At 38.6% G+C, this 18,056-nt stretch overlaps 1 protein-coding gene across 2 annotated transcripts in view; it reads left to right on the top strand.

Annotated features, from left to right (window-relative positions):
• Positions 1–18,056, top strand: part of LOC134535996 (phosphofurin acidic cluster sorting protein 1) — a 176,414-nt gene that overhangs the window by 117,558 nt on the left and 40,800 nt on the right. For both annotated transcript variants that reach the window (XM_063375481.1, XM_063375480.1), the window contains exons 3-4: positions 608–697; positions 17,111–17,236. In XM_063375481.1, coding sequence (XP_063231551.1) covers positions 608–697; positions 17,111–17,236 — 216 coding nt within the window. The remainder of the gene's footprint in view (positions 1–607; positions 698–17,110; positions 17,237–18,056) is intronic.

Genomic DNA, 18,056 nt, shown 5'->3' with positions numbered 1-18,056 from the left:
TCGAAAATCATGTTCAGGTCCGGGGTTTAGTATTTTTCAAGTCTTTTTTCGCTCCTATCGGAGCCGTTTCGTTATATAGTTTAACCTTTCGCTCTGCAAATCGAATGATTAAATAGTCCACGCAACTCCTTCACAACGAACTCTAGCTGCGGGTGCGAAAACTACGCGTGGTTCGCGTCCAGAAACGCATGCAGTTTAAAATACAATTTGCGTACAATTTATCCCTCTCGGCGTTATTTATAAAGAATTCTACGTAAATTTTCCTAGTATACGATTTTGGCTATTTTTAAGCGTATTTGCAACGTGAGAGCACATTGATTTGCTCGTTAACGGGGATAGCTGTTAACAAACACATTTCTGGCGAGTACAGCTATTTCAGTTCTCCCCCCCCCCCCCCCCAGCCCCGCCAAAACTGTATTGACGTTCGGCCAATCCGGCGTGGCTGTGGTTCCGAACGTGTCGGATGGAAAAGAAAAAAAAAAATCTTTTCGCTGCGTGTGGAGTCGCCGTGCCCGATAGACCGTTGAGTCTTGCGTGATGGGGGGGGGGGGGGGGAGGGGATCGGCTGAAGCGGGAGCGTGTTGGAACCCGCCTGTCTTCGTTGCAGGGATCCAAGAGGACTCTGCGGTCCAACGAGATCCTGCTGCCCCCCAACGGTCTGCTGGACACTGAGCTGGAGCTGAACTTCTGCCTTCAGGTGAGGCGTGCTTCCGTCTATCACTTATTTATGAGCCTTCAGTAGTTCCTGCAGAACTCGCTCAGTCTACGTGCAAATATGTGCGTGTCCAGCTCGAAACGAAGAAGGATTCGCCTGAATTGAAGATCTTTCATGTTTGTAGTTCTTACAGATGAAACACTATTTATACATATTTCGTAATTATATTCTCTCTTTTTGTATTGAAAAAACAACTAACATGTTAATTAATTTTTCACAATTTTTCCCCCCACTTTCCCTCTCCCTTGATACCCCATTGTACTAATATAAACCATAGACTAGCTTTACAAGACTGTAGATGTACCTAATATAAATTTGAAAGTGGAACACGCTTGTGTTAGAAAGTTACAATGCATCAACGAACGCCCGTCGATTTATGAGCTTTTAGAGTTGTGACAGACTAATGATGAGGTAGGTTGATTTTCTTCCCCCTGCACATGTGTCTGTCGTTGGTTACGGTTAGCCATTAGAATTGTCGAAATTGCCTTATTTAAACAGTTGAGCACGGATGTGCTCAAATTAGGCATTCCAGTAGGAACGCGCGGTCTCGCTAAACTCATTAAATGTAAATTTATTATTTTTGCTTCACCTCGTTACTCAAGGCGCTGATCCATAGCTCTGGTGTTATTCATTAATGAAGTTTATTTTTTCGAGAGAGAAAACATTGACTTAGGGTTTATGAAGAGCGTTTAGGAGTGTGGAGGAAGAATGTATCTGGTACGTAAATAATCGAAGACTTCAACAACTGTTTTGAAGTTAGTGCTGCTATATTTTTAATAATTAATTAGTTTTATTAGAACATCGTTTATTTGACACGCCTCGACAAAAAGAAAAAAAAAAAGAGTTTCAGGATTCCATCACAACCCTAGACTAGAGATGGCTTCTAAATGTAGTCTAGGGCCGGCTTGTAAAGTCGTGACTCGAGGCAAAGTGAAGTAGTATTTTTCCACTTTATTGACCCGCACAGTTCTTGCTTCGATTTTACTTACCTGACTTAGCCACCTTGGAAGTGAAAGACAATGATCAACAAGGTCCGCTTGCAGTGTCAGAGAAAGCCCCCTTCTAGACTTGGTGATAAAGGCAAGTATTGGTTGTCAGTAACTGTCTGTTTACTTATCCCGTCTAAATGGGCACTCCCCACTTCAGCGCCTACTTTCGGGTGGTCGTTAGTGAAATTTAAAAAAAAGGGGGGGGGGGTTTGTCTGTTAAGTCGGTTTACGGACGATAATTTTACGTGATAACGTCATAAGAAAACATTGATGAAAAATTGCATACAAACCACATTAACTTTTCACTTCACTTTATAAACAGTTGACAAAACAGTTCACGTGTAGGTTGTGTGCTGCCGCTGTCTCTCTTCTGCTCGGACGCATCGGCCGATGGAGTGGAAGAGAGATAGATGCGTCACAAGCCGATCTTGCCTCTCTATCGCTTGTTCCGCGCTCTCGATTGCACGCTAGGCTCAGGCGGAACGTGACAATGAGTCATGCTTTTTCGTGCGTGCAGCCGGCGTTCATCGATTTATAAGACGTTATCACTTCAAAAAAAAAGTTTTAGTTTACACGCTCTTGAGACGGGACAGTAGCAGTTACGGCCAGTTCTTTCCCTCCTGAAAATGCACGTGCCACCAAAGTACAGTGAGTTTCCGTCAGTCGGTTCTTTCGTCACCGGCGTGGAAGGTGTTGATTTAAATTCAACTAGAGTTCTGATGAGAGTACTTTGATAAAATATCTATAGAAGAAGAAAGCTGTGAAATTGAGCTCTGACCATATAGGTTTTATATATATATATATATATATATATATATTTAGAATATTCGTCACAGTGATTATGTAAACAAAAAATAAGGGTGAAATCACAATTACTTCATTTAGCAGGGATCCGATTGCTGATCGAATTGTAGTTACTGGCTGTCAATGACCCCGCATATAAGGGGCTTAAGTAAAGGCTAACCAAAATCTTTGCTGGTTAGTCGAATTGAGAAGTACTTTACTTTTACTGTAGTCACGACCGTTGAATACTGCTTTAGTGTTCCGAGTTTGTTTACAATGGTGTGAAGTCTGATAGCGCGAAAAAAAAAAAGGAGCTATGACTTGTTTATTCTATCATTACCTTCGTTCGTGCTTGGATGCTTCCTGTGATCACTCTTTTGTTTCTCAGGAGCCACGCCCATTATTTAGAATGAACATCGCGTCTTGTCTCTCCCCCGAAGGATGACGACGACAGTGACCTTAATCCGGCTTCTAAGCTTAAGCTGGTAATTAAGACAGCTCCCGCCATTTCTTGTCGTGATTAATCATCTCGCGTGCAGCATAATTTAGCCGTTTTTACGAGCAGAAAAAAACGGAGGGAGTAAAATAAAAGGAAAAAAATATATATAATTTTTACCCCATTACTGTCAAATAATTTCGGATTCACTCCCATCCTCACACCTCCCACCCCCCTCTCAGAGCTTTCATTCTGTCAGAATGTTGGTGTAGGGGGTAGGTGGAAATCATTTTAGAATTTGTGTCAAGGAAATGGTGCGGGTTCATGAGGTTTTAAACTTTTTTATTTATTCGTTTGTGAATATTTTTAGCTGTTCGTGTAGTATTTTTATTTCCCGGCGTATGAAAACTTGGGTGAAATTTTCGAGACTAGCAACTTTATTTACTTTCACTTGACTGTTTACTAAACCATACACCCTTCGTGTTCTTCGCCCAGAGTATAGTCAGATGGACAATAAACTTTTATGACGGTAGCAATTTTTACTAGCAATACGGATGAAAGCTCCTAGCCTGTTAGCTTATCCTATGTTAAGAGCTTATAAGGTTATACGGTTTGCTTGTACGCTTCACATTCCTAGGTAGTGGTTTACTATTGTCGCTCTAGTTGAAAGTTGACATTTCCTCACTATTTAAACGCTTTTTTTTATTGTTTTTGTAAGAAGCTTATATTTTGCTTATTTTCTACAGACATCATCATTTTAGCCTAAAGACACCCATCGGATTTGCTTTATTATAAATTATCCTAAGTAAAATATAATGGTGTGGAAAATGCCATGAGCAGCATGGTGGTTGAAACTGGGGCACTATCAAGACTAGGTATATTAAAGGTCGCCATCTTTGGTCTCGCGCGAGAAGGGACGCAGACTCCTGGCCAGCGCAGCCGTGAAATAAACGCGTCTTTGTGAAGAAACTAACCAACAACCAAACTGCATAAAACTTAGAAGGTTCTGCACATTATAGATGACATTGCTTACTTGTTATAATGAAGCGACTCTGCTGTCCACGTAAGTCGTGAGTGCGGCCTCAGTTCCTGATGCTCAGCCACAGTAGTAGAAGTTCACAGCTCTAGGTCTCGCCTCCGGGTCGTTACCACAACGCCGAAATACCATAACGCCGAATGTCAAAATTGACCACAACGCCGACAGCTAGATAACTGCTGTGTACCACAACGCCGAAATAACAACTGAATGAATTTGTGTGTGTTTCTTAAATGTACCTTAACGCCGAAATACCACAATCAAACCTAACCTTACCTAACCTAACCTAACTTAACCTAGCCTATCCTAGCTTAGCCTAACCTAACCTAGCCTAACCTAGTCTAACCTAACCTAGTCTAACCTAACATAGTCTAACCTAACCTAGTCTAACCTAACATAGTCTAACCTAACCTAGTCTAACCTAACCTAACCTAGTATAACATAACCTAGTCTAATCTAACCTTTGTGGCAGTCCTGCAATGACAATTTTCGGCGTTAGTGTATTTCGGCGTTGTGGTAATTCGGCGTTGTGGTACACAGCAGTTTTCTAGCTGTCGGCGTTGTGGTCAATTTGGCATTTCGACGTTGTGGTGCGGCCCCCTCGACTCCAACTCCCGCCACAGTTCAGACACTACGCGCCGGTGACGCCGCGCAGTGACATGGAAACTTTTTAAAAACATTTAGTGGCCTACAGCTTGTCGCCAATAGCCAAAGGGTCAATGTATCATCTTTCAAACATCGTTATCAAATCGTAATCGAATATCAGTTTGTATATACGAGGGACTCTAACCCAGAACCCCTCGCACCGTAAGCCGGTGTGCATCCGACTACGCTACGGAGTGGCATGAAAACGAAACCCACACCCGAGGCCGAAAGTTTCGGTACGCTGACAGCTGATAGATTCAGACACAACAAAAGTTCCGTTCCGAACCAAACAAATTAATTAAACCAAAAGAGTTATGAATAAGTAATAAATATATGAAAGGTGACATGAGTAAATTAAGTAGAACTTAACGAGAGATACTCAGGCGTGGAGCACACTTCACTGTTTTGTTTTTATATGGAATAATATTAACACATCCGTCAGCTATAAAATAGAAGACATAAAATACACAATTATAACTAATAACTCAAAAGAATTTCCCTTGACCTAACATCCATTTCAGATCGTAGAGCTTATTTAGATTCACTTTTTGTTTAATTAAAAAATCAGTTGTAAATATACAGTTAATAATAACAGTGATATTATTTATAGATAAAATTTAAATTCCAATAAACTCGATAAAGAATTTGGATAGTCAAAATAATTATATTTAATTTTTTTTTCAAGTCTACATTATTGTACTGTGTTTAATTGTATGTCCTGCTGCTTACTATGTTATTACTTTATACTATTTATATTATTTTACTTAATATATCTGTCCTTGTCTTGTCCTTTGTTTCTTTATTGTTATGTTATGTATTGTGTATTTCGTGTCCACCGTTAGTCTCCGGACTGTTGGTGGGCATGGAACCAAATTAAAAATAATAATAATAAAATGTGTGCTGTCTATACATTTATATTTTGACATCGTCTTATTTTTGCTTGTTTTCTGTGTTTGCATATTCATATTTTTTTTTGGTCAATTTTTGAGGTTTCTCTATGATTTACAGCGCAACCAGCAATGGCGTATGTTGTAAAGGTAATTGTTGTTTATTGCGTATCCAGTTATAATTTAACACAAAATATTAGAATAAAGTAAGGAAGTGGATGTTTTGTGATGCAATGCTGTATAGTTGCCAAAATATAATTGATTTTGAAAAATTTATAAAATTTTGGTATCGTTGTTCTCGGGAGCAATTTTTCTGTGTAACGTGTAATATTATATTTTAACATAAAATTTGTTTTAATAAAGTAATCAATTGAAAGTGTTTGTCTTATGAAACTGTACTATAATCAAATATTAATTTTATTTCGCAAATTTGAATTATAAAACTTTTATATAAACTGAATACACAATAAGGAACAATTACCGTCGAAAAATTGTTTTAATTAATATGAGCCTCGTGTGCAGAAGACAAAACTAGGGCTGTATCCAAATACGTAGGGATGCGTCCATAGCACACACAATCCTACATCCCTTAGCAAATGCAGCCTCTATGTAAAGGACGCACCACATGTTTACAGTTGGTCGTACTAATGTGCACATAACCTCTTTTGAGTCGTGATATCTACAAATATTTATCAAAATTAAAAAAAAAAAACATTAAAAAAATAATTAGCGTGGATGTTATAAATCTTAGTGATCGAAATAAAAAATTGTTGTATGAATCTCAGAATATTAAAATTACTCATGAGTATTAAATACCCCTATACGTGTAAGTTCACCTATAGATAATTTTTATCCACGTTTTTATTTTCTACTATTTGAGTTATCACTTATGCTAATAACGTTTTAAACAAATCTGATATATAAACAAAATAAAACGCGATTCCGAAGCTAATGGATGTAGTAGGGACGCATTAGTGGTTGCGAGTGTTGCATCCCTAGAAATCCTGATTTTAGTGGGGAACTATGTAAGGATTCATCAGCATCCCTTGTGAGAAATTCGGAAGCAACGCAATGATGGCCGCGTCCACTACATGCACTTTAATTGGATCTGTTAGCTAAGGGATCCATTAGGCTAGTTTTCGGTTGCAACGTAGGTCTTTGTGGCTTTTCATAAAATAAAAAGTCATAAAATGGCCAAAATTAAAAAAAAAAAAAATGGGGTGTGGCTATGTCATGGACACGGGCGTGTGTTGTACGTGAATACGTGTACGTCACAGGTAATATTTTCTACACAAAATATAAAATACGCTATTTTATTTATGTTATAATCAATTTTGAATACTGTTCACTTATTTTAACACCATATATATTCACTGTAATTTTTTACATATAGGCAACCGATAGATTTTGACGAGAGCTGACGATTTAAACTCAAACGAACGTCGTAGCTATTCCGAGTCAAAAGTTACACTAAATGGAAACCTCGAAACGCAGCAAAATGACCTCAAAACGGCGGCGCTTCCCCCTCCACCGCGTGCGATGCCGTTACAGTCCTCACTTAGAGTAACGAATTCTTTGATCAGTAGTATAGGAATGTATGTTCTGGCACACGGGTTCTGGGTGTGGATTGTGATTGTCGGTCCGCCATCTTGGATTGTGACGTCACGGCGGCCATCTTGTATGAGTGTAACGGGACACAGCGTAACGGGACAAGTTTGACCTTGACCTTTGACCCTCAAAATCCTCCAAAATTGGGCAAAATTTGCCCAAAATTCCTCAAAATTCGACAAAATTTCCATTTCTGTGAAAAAAAATTCCGTCAAAAAATCTCAAAAAATTCCACAATTCAAAAATTCCCGTTTTCGAGAGAAAAATTCCCATTTCGAGGGAAAATTTCCCGTTTTTAGTCCTTAAAAATCCCAGCGGCTAGAAATGTCCATATGTAGGCTTAAGCATCCATGTCTACAGCCTACGATAAGCCTCTGACGTCATCATGGATTATGACGTCACCGTTGCAATTTTCGTTACGGCCGCCATCTTTAACTTTTTTATTATCCGATTTTAATGAAATTTTTTTTAAAAATTATAAAAAAATTAAATAATAATACTTTAATAAAATATTTAAAAAAAAACATACATTTACGACACGGAGTTCGGAGTCCTCGGTTCGAACCCAGTGAGGGCAAAAAAATAAAAATTAAAAATGGCGACAGGCTCCTTCCTTAATGGCGGCTGCAGGCAGACTGACTCCCACCACTTTTCTTAAAGCATATATATCGTCACCTAGTATGACGTCATGTCCGCCATCTTGTCTTCGTTGCTGGAGACCACCATCTTGTTTTCGACGGCGAGAGTGTGCTGACGCCATGTTAGTTTAGTTCTTATCCACTAGAGTGCAGTAATCATTTATTACTGTGACACCCGCCATCTTGAAATTTGGACGCCATCTTGAAAATCCGTAATTATTTAGCTAGAAATTCGGGAAAAGTTCCAAAATTCATTAAATAAATAGCTCATTAATTTAAATATTGATTCGATCCGCTCCTGTCCTCGGTTCGATACCCGATCTATGCATTAATGTTTAATTTTATGAAGAAAAAAAATTATTTCAATAAACCATGTTCTTAAAGAGTCCTAAAGAGACTTTAAATCCTCTACTACCATCATCCTATCAGACATCAAGACCGCCATCTTGAAAATCCGTAATTATTTAGCTAGAAATTCAGTAAAAAGTTCTAAAATTAATTAAATAAATCACTCATTAATTTACATATTGATTCGATCCGCACCTGTCCTCGGTTCGATACCCGATCGATGCATTAATGTTTAATTTTATGAAAAAAAAATAATAATTCCAATAAACCATGTTCAACATTCTTAAAGAGACTTTAAATCATCTACTACCATCATCCTATCAGACATCAAGACCACCATATTGGAAATTCGTAATTGTAATGCTAGAGATTCGGGAAAAAGTTCAAAACTCATTAAATAAATTTGTAATCTATATACTGATTGATTAGATCGACTAAGGTCCTTGACACGATCCTGGACGAAGCTATAATAAATTTAATTAAAATACCAGAAAAGTGTAAGGTTCGAGGAATAAAACACCTAAAAGTCTTTTACAAACATAATATTTATTACACAATTTCTATCCTACTACAGAATCACTTGCGAAAGCCAGCAATCTTATAAAAATTTAGCCCTGCTTAGACGTACAACGACTACTTCTTAGCTCCAAATGGCTCCAAAAGCTCCAACAGCCTCCAAATGCTTAACACAGTTCTAAATGGCTCCAAATGCTCCAAACGGCCTCCAAATGCTTGACAGCTCCAAATGTTTCCAGCAGCTCCAAATGCTCCAAATGCTTGACAGCTCCAAATGCTTCAAAAGGCTCCAAATGCTCCAAACGGCCTCCAAATGGCTCCAACAGCTCCAACAGCCTCCAAATGCTTGACAGCTCCAAATGTTTCCAGCAGTTCCAAATGCTCCAAATTCTTGACAGCTCCAAATGCTTCAAAAGGCTCCAAATGCTCCAAATGCCTCCAAAAGGCTCCAAATGCTCCAACAGCTCCAAAAAAAGGCTCCAAATGCTCCAACAGCCTCCAATGCATAACACAGCTCCAAATGGCTCCAAATGTTCCAAACGGCCTCCAAATGGCTCCAAAAGCTCCAACAGCTCCAACAGCCTCCAAATGCTTAACACAGCTCTAATGGCTCCAAATGCTCCAAACGGCCTCCAAATGCTTGATAGCTCCAAATGTCTCCAGCAGCTTCAAATGCTCCAACAGCTCCAAAAAAAAGGCTCCAAATGCTCCAACAGCCTCCAAATGCTTAACACAGCTCCAAATGGCTCCAAATGCTTGACCGCTCCAAATGCATAACACAGCTCCAAATGGCTCCAAATGCTCCAAACGGCCTCCAAATGCTTGATAGCTCCAAATGTCTCCAGCAGCTCCAAATACTCCAACAGCTCCAAAAAAAGGCTCCAAATGCTCCAACAGCCTCCAAATGCTTAACACAGCTCCAAATGGCTCCAAAATGCTTGGCAGCTCCAAATGCTTCAAAAGGCTCCAAATGCTCCAAATGGCTCCAACAGCTCCAAAAGACTCCAAATGCTTCAAAAGGCTCCAATTGCTCCAAGAGCTCCATCTTCAATTGGTTCCAACTGATTCCTATTACTTTTATCGAACTTGACATGATTACTAACATGTCTTTATCAGTATACATTTTGACTGGCAGTGGTAACGTTTTTTACACCTTTAAGTTATAAGTTTTATTTAGAAATCAGATTTCGATAAATGATAGCTTCCATCTGGAAAGAAAATATATTAATTTATCTTCCAGTTTATACACATACATTTAATTTAATCCATTATTGTATGTAGCCAGCTTCCCTCAGTTCTTTGAGTATGAAGGATATTTCTTTAATGTTCGAATAGTTTCCTGCACAAAGCGATCCATGTAGTAGTCGTAGCCTGTTAACCAATATGTTAGGATCTTCCCATGAGGTATAATCAATCTCTTCTGCTGCCTTCATCATCCTTGCATGTTTATAATAAATATTATCTCTGGTGTCTATCGTTTTAACACCAACCACAAGGTCACTTTCGTCATCTTGCCAGTGATTATCACAAGCTTGATCAGGATAATTTATTTTATTACGTCGTTTCCATCGTTTTGGTCTCAAACCACCATCACAGTCTTCGCTCTTGCATGCTTTTGGTGCTTCAGTACAGTACTCAATCATGTCAGCCTCAGATGTGTCACCACAATCTTCAATCATGCCAGCTTCTGATGTGTCACCACAGTCTTCAATCATGTCAGCACCACAAACTTGATCAGGATAATTTATTTTATTACGTCGTTTCCATCGTTTTAGTCTCAGACTGCCATCACAGTCTTCGATCTTGCCTGCTTTAGGTGTTTCAGTACAGTACTCAATCATGTCAGCCTCAGATGTGTCACCACAATCTTCCATCATGCCAGCCTCAGATGATTCATCAAAGTCTTCGACCTTGTAAGCTTCAGGTGGTTCTCCATCTTTCACATTTTCATGGAGACGACTAGATATTGGAGTAAATATATTTTAATTTCTAATGTGGTGACAACTTCCTTCGTTTGTTTTAAATTTTAAATTATTATCTTGATCTAGATCAGTAATTTTAGCATTAGCTTTTTCGCCTTCGTTCCTCTTCCGCGATGTTGTAGCCCAGTCTTCGTTATCTTTATTCATCTTAATTGTACAGGTATTGTAATGTCTATCCAAGTAATATCTTCTACCAAAGGATTTCTGACACTGACTGCAATGAAATGGTTTTTGACAAGGACCCAAATTACACTCGCTTCTCTCATGTCGTTTAGCATTCTTTCTCAAGGTAAACACCTTGCTACAGTATCTACAGTGATGACGTTTTGATACAGCAACAAATCCCGTTTCAGGATTCATATTAGTTATTGAGACTAATGCCAGATGCAAACTAAGAGTTTTAAATTAGATATATTACTTAAATAGAATTATTTAATTATTTCATCAGCGAGAATTAATTTATCTCATTCAAAGGTACTTGTTGCAAGTAGTTCTGCTTTTCAACAACAGATGTCGCCACATGTTACTTGCAGGTAAATAATATTTAGTTCTTTTATGCGGGATGCGGGATGCTCACTAACGATCGCAAAAGAAGGATGGCTTCGCTAGACTCCAAGGAGAAGGAAGTTCGTCCTTCCTGTTAGTTCCTCTTAGATTTCTCAGAGATTATTATTATTCGACTGAGTAATGATTTTTTTTTAAATTTCCACCTGATAAAAATATTACAAGTGCTGATTTATTGGCAGAATTTCAATAATTAAATGCAACATTGAATAAAAAATGACATGACACATTAAGTAAAAAATTCTTCATGCAGAGATCAATTCCTCATCAGTAACCAGAAGCACTCGGAGAAAACCATCAGATGTCTAGTCAGGAATAATCAGAAGCACCCAGAGAAAACCATCAAAATATTGTCAAGAATAATCAGGAGCACACGGAGAAAACTACCATAATATTGTCAAGAATAAACGGGAGCACACGGAGAAATCCACCATAATATTGACAAGAATAATCAGGAGCACACGGAGAAAACCACCGCAAGTTTTCTTTGATATCATAAAATTTCAGGAAAAAAATAATAAAAAATAAAAATAAATTAATAAAAAATTAAAAAAAATAAAATAAAAAAATACATAAAATTCTGGCTTGTACTAGAACTCTATCTTTGTTCAACAATGAGAAGTTCACAAGCTAGCAGAATATATTTATGTATTTTTTTATTTTATTTTTTTTAATTTTTTATTAATTTATTTTTATTTTTTATTATTTTTTTCCTGAAATTTTATGATATCAAAGAAAACTTGCGGTGGTTTTCTCCGTGTGCTCCTGATTATTCTTGTCAATATTATGGTGGATTTCTCCGTGTGCTCCCGTTTATTCTTGACAATATTATGGTAGTTTTCTCCGTGTGCTCCTGATTATTCTTGACAATATTTTGATGGTTTTCTCTGGGTGCTTCTGATTATTCCTGACTAGACATCTGATGGTTTTCTCCGAGTGCTTCTGGTTACTGATGAGGAATTGATCTCTGCATGAAGAATTTTTTACTTAATGTGTCATGTCATTTTTTATTCAATGTTGCATTTAATTATTGAAATTCTGCCAATAAATCAGCACTTGTAATATTTTTATCAGGTGGAAATTTAAAAAAAAATCATTACTCAGTCGAATAATAATAATCTCTGAGAAATCTAAGAGGAACTAACAGGAAGGACGAACTTCCTTCTCCTTGGAGTCTAGCGAAGCCATCCTTCTTTTGCGATCGTTAGTGAGCATCCCGCATCCCGCATAAAAGAACTAAATATTATTTACCTGCAAGTAACATGTGGCGACATCTGTTGTTGAAAAGCAGAACTACTTGCAACAAGTACCTTTGAATGAGATAAATTAATTCTCGCTGATGAAATAATTAAATAATTCTATTTAAGTAATATATCTAATTTAAAACTCTTAGTTTGCATCTGGCATTAGTCTCAATAACTAATATGAATCCTGAAACGGGATTTGTTGCTGTATCAAAACGTCATCACTGTAGATACTGTAGCAAGGTGTTTACCTTGAGAAAGAATGCTAAACGACATGAGAGAAGCGAGTGTAATTTGGGTCCTTGTCAAAAACCATTTCATTGCAGTCAGTGTCAGAAATCCTTTGGTAGAAGATATTACTTGGATAGACATTACAATACCTGTACAATTAAGATGAATAAAGATAACGAAGACTGGGCTACAACATCGCGGAAGAGGAACGAAGGCGAAAAAGCTAATGCTAAAATTACTGATCTAGATCAAGATAATAATTTAAAATTTAAAACAAACGAAGGAAGTTGTCACCACATTAGAAATTAAAATATATTTACTCCAATATCTAGTCGTCTCCATGAAAATGTGAAAGATGGAGAACCACCTGAAGCTTACAAGGTCGAAGACTTTGATGAATCATCTGAGGCTGGCATGATGGAAGATTGTGGTGACACATCTGAGGCTGACATGATTGAGTACTGTACTGAAACACCTAAAGCAGGCAAGATCGAAGACTGTGATGGCAGTCTGAGACCAAAACGATGGAAACGACGTAATAAAATAAATTATCCTGATCAAGTTTGTGGTGCTGACATGATTGAAGACTGTGGTGACACATCAGAAGCTGGCATGATTGAAGATTGTGGTGACACATCTGAGGCTGACATGATTGAGTACTGTACTGAAGCACCAAAAGCATGCAAGAGCGAAGACTGTGATGGTGGTTTGAGACCAAAACGATGGAAACGACGTAATAAAATAAATTATCCTGATCAAGCTTGTGATAATCACTGGCAAGATGACGAAAGTGACCTTGTGGTTGGTGTTAAAACGATAGACACCAGAGATAATATTTATTATAAACATGCAAGGATGATGAAGGCAGCAGAAGAGATTGATTATACCTCATGGGAAGATCCTAACATATTGGTTAACAGGCTACGACTACTACATGGATCGCTTTGTGCAGGAAACTATTCGAACATTAAAGAAATATCCTTCATACTCAAAGAACTGAGGGAAGCTGGCTACATACAATAATGGATTAAATTAAATGTATGTGTATAAACTGGAAGATAAATTAATATATTTTCTTTCCAGATGGAAGCTATCATTTATCGAAATCTGATTTCTAAATAAAACTTATAACTTAAAGGTGTAAAAAACGTTACCACTGCCAGTCAAAATGTATACTGATAAAGACATGTTAGTAATCATGTCAAGTTCGATAAAAGTAATAGGAATCAGTTGGAACCAATTGAAGATGGAGCTCTTGGAGCAATTGGAGCCTTTTGAAGCATTTGGAGTCTTTTGGTGCTGTTGGAGCCATTTGGAGTATTTGGAGCCTTTTGAAGCATTTGGAGCTGCCAAGCATTTTGGAGCCATTTGGAGCTGTGTTAAGCATTTGGAGGCTGTTGGAGCATTTGGAGCCTTTTTTTGGAGCTGTTGGAGCATTTGGAGCTGCTGGAGACATTTGGAGCTATCAAGCATTTGGAGGCCGTTTGGAGCATTTGGAGCCATTTGGAGCTGTGTTATGCATTTGGAGCGGTCAAGCATTTGGAGCCATTTGGAGCTGTGTTAAGCATTTGGAGGCTGTTGGAGCATTTGGAGCTTTTTTTTTGGAGCTGTTGGAGCATTTGAAGCTGCTGGAGACATTTGGAGCTATCAAGCATTTGGAGGCCGTTTGGAGCATTTGGAGCCATTAGAGCTGTGTTAAGCATTTGGAGGCTGTTGGAGCTGTTGGAGCTTTTGGAGCCATTTGGAGGCCGTTTGGAACATTTGGAGCCATTTGGAGCTGTGTTATGCATTGGAGGCTGTTGGAGCATTTGGAGCCTTTTTTTGGAGCTGTTGGAGCATTTGGAGCCTTTTGGAGGCATTTGGAGCATTTGGAGCCTTTTGAAGCATTTGGAGCTGTCAAGAATTTGGAGCATTTGGAACTGCTGGAAACATTTGGAGCTGTCAAGCATTTGGAGGCTGTTGGAGCTGTTGGAGCCATTTGGAGGCCGTTTGGAGCATTTGGAGCCTTTTGAAGCATTTGGAGCTGTCAAGCATTTGGAGGCCGTTTGGAGCATTTGGAGCCATTTAGAACTGTGTTAAGCATTTGGAGGCTGTTGGAGCTTTTGGAGCCATTTGGAGCTAAGAAGTAGTCGTTGTACGTCTAAGCAGGGCTAAATTTTTATAAGATTGCTGGCTTTCGCAAGTGATTCTGTAGTAGGATAGAAATTGTGTAATAAATATTATGTTTGTAAAAGACTTTTAGGTGTTTTATTCCTCGAACCTTACACTTTTCTGGTATTTTAATTAAATTTATTATAGCTTCGTCCAGGATCGTGTCAAGGACCTTAGTCGATCTAATCAATCAGTATATAGATTACAAATTTATTTAATGAGTTTTGAACTTTTTCCCGAATCTCTAGCATTACAATTACGAATTTCCAATATGGTGGTCTTGATGTCTGATAGGATGATGGTAGTAGATGATTTAAAGTCTCTTTAAGAATGTTGAACATGGTTTATTGGAATTATTATTTTTTCTTCATAAAATTAAACATTAATGCATCGATCGGGTATCGAACCGAGGACAGGTGCGGATCGAATCAATATGTAAATTAATGAGTGATTTATTTAATTAATTTTAGAACTTTTTACTGAATTTCTAGCTAAATAATTACGGATTTTCAAGATGGCGGTCTTGATGTCTGATAGGATGATGGTAGTAGAGGATTTAAAGTCTCTTTAGGACTCTTTAAGAACATGGTTTATTGAAATTATTTTTTTTTTCATAAAATTAAACATTAATGCATAGATCGGGTATCGAACCGAGGACAGGAGCGGATCGAATCAATATTTAAATTAATGAGCTATTTATTTAATGAATTTTGGAACTTTTCCCGAATTTCTAGCTAAATAATTACGGATTTTCAAGATGGCGTCCAAATTTCAAGATGGCGGGTGTCACAGTAATAAATGATTACTGCACTCTAGTGGATAAGAACTAAACTAACATGGCGTCAGCACACTCTCGCCGTCGAAAACAAGATGGTGGTCTCCAGCAACGAAGACAAGATGGCGGACATGACGTCATACTAGGTGACGATATATATGCTTTAAGAAAAGTGGTGGGAGTCAGTCTGCCTGCAGCCGCCATTAAGGAAGGAGCCTGTCGCCATTTTTAATTTTTATTTTTTTGCCCTCACTGGGTTCGAACCGAGGACTCCGAACTCCGTGTCGTAAATGTATGTTTTTTTTTAAATATTTTATTAAAGTATTATTATTTAATTTTTTTATAATTTTTAAAAAAAATTTCATTAAAATCGGATAATAAAAAAGTTAAAGATGGCGGCCGTAACGAAAATTGCAACGGTGACGTCATAATCCATGATGACGTCAGAGGCTTATCGTAGGCTGTAGACATGGATGCTTAAGCCTACATATGGACATTTCTAGCCGCTGGGATTTTTAAGGACTAAAAACGGGAAATTTTCCCTCGAAATGGGAATTTTTCTCTCGAAAACGGGAATTTTTGAATTGTGGAATTTTTTGAGATTTTTTGACGGAATTTTTTTTCACAGAAATGGAAATTTTGTCGAATTTTGAGGAATTTTGGGCAAATTTTGCCCAATTTTGGAGGATTTTGAGGGTCAAAGGTCAAGGTCAAACTTGTCCCGTTACGCTGTGTCCCGTTACACTCATACAAGATGGCCGCCGTGACGTCACAATCCAAGATGGCGGACCGACAATCACAATCCACACCCAGAACCCGTGTGCCAGAACATACATTCCTATACTACTTTGATCCTTTAACGATCCAGTGGTGTAATTAAATTTTGGATGGAAATGATAGATATGTATCCGCAACACCAAACTGTAACCCCCGATTTTGTTGTCGTTCGTTTTTTACGTGACAACGTCTAATAAATCGATGAACGCAGGCTGCACGCACGAAAAAGTGTCCCGTAACGCATATTGTCCCGTTACGCTCATTGTACGCTTGCGCCGCATCTATCTCTCTTCCACTCGATTGGAACAACCATCGATTTGACTTTTTCGAGTCACATTAAACTTGAAACACTCCCATTCGTTTCCTACTTTTCCTATCATCGTCCTATCCTTAACAGAATAACACAGATTGGAAGAAGTTAAATAGCAAACATGTATAAAAGTTATAGTTAAAATAATCTCTTCGGTAAAGTAATAAACACATTTTAATTAATGAGTGCAAATAAAAGTAAATTTATCAATTAATTTGTGGATTTAATTTCACTCCTCCTTTGTATCCATACTAAATAGTGATAATTCAATAAAAATTATTCAATTTTAGTCTTGAAAGTATGCAATCATTTCATCAATGTTTTGTTATGACGTTGTCACGTTAAACTATCGTCCGTAAACCGACTTTACAGACAACCAAATTTTTTTTTCAATTGCCTGCCAGTATGGAAGCGATTTTAAAGACTTGTTCGCGTCAAGAGAAGTTGTTCGCGAGGAGTTGCTGTGCCGTTGCAGTACCCGCACTTCCTGAAGAGGGACGGCAACAAGCTGCACGTGACGCTGCAGCGCAGGAAGCGCTACAAGAACAGGACCATCCTCGGCTACAAGACGCTAGCAGAGGGCGTCGTCAACATGTCGCAGGTAACCTGCTGCCCTCCTGCTTTGAATATATATATATACTGTATAGAAGTCACGAGTGGATAGGATTTACACTTACGTTTTTCAGAAGCGTATGATGAGCAGCTTGGGAACTTCACCGCTGCAGTGCGCTGCCGTAACGCCCTGTATCGTCTTAGGTTGTTATTTGCACGTTAGAGCGCAGCACTGTCGCCCGCTGTCATTCCCCGCACCCCCCATCTCTCATTCACTGCAGCTCAAGGTCGTTCAACGGGAGGGGGAAGGAGTGTTTGAAGAGTTTGACACTTGTCCGCTAGGGACCACCACAAGTCGATGCCCTAGAGATGGTGGCGATTGCGGCGGTGAATTAACCAACTACCTAAAAATCGTATTAGAAATTTTAACCTGGGCTGGCGACTTCTATACAGTATATATATTCAAAGCCTCCTGCGACGGTCCGCGGTCCTTGTCCCGGCGTGAGCCACGCCATACTGCCGTTGCGATGTCCGGTTAGAGCCTAGTCTACAATTGCAATGTCCTAACCTGTGTCCGAAGGACACTCGTCGGTGATTGGTCCACGCGACCCTCTGACGTCATGCGTCAAGTGGGCGAAGGTCCGAACCTACTTTGTCCGAAGACATTCGTCAATTTGAACTTTTTGTCCCAACCTGTGTCCTGTGGTAGCATTCAGGGGCGCAGCCAGGGGGGGGGGGTTAGGGGTTCAACCCCCCCCCCCCTTCACACGATTAATTTCTTATTCATCACTCAAACAAATTTCATATTAAAATTAATAAAATTTTTACCATTACAATATTCAAATTTAAGTACCGGAAACTGCTAAAAT

Source organism: Bacillus rossius, chromosome 10, assembly GCF_032445375.1.
Source record: "Bacillus rossius redtenbacheri isolate Brsri chromosome 10, Brsri_v3, whole genome shotgun sequence".
In the NCBI taxonomy this organism is placed as follows: Eukaryota; Metazoa; Arthropoda; class Insecta; order Phasmatodea; family Bacillidae; genus Bacillus; species Bacillus rossius.
Note: the sequence above shows the minus strand (reverse complement) of the source record. Positions and strands in the feature narration are given on the sequence as shown.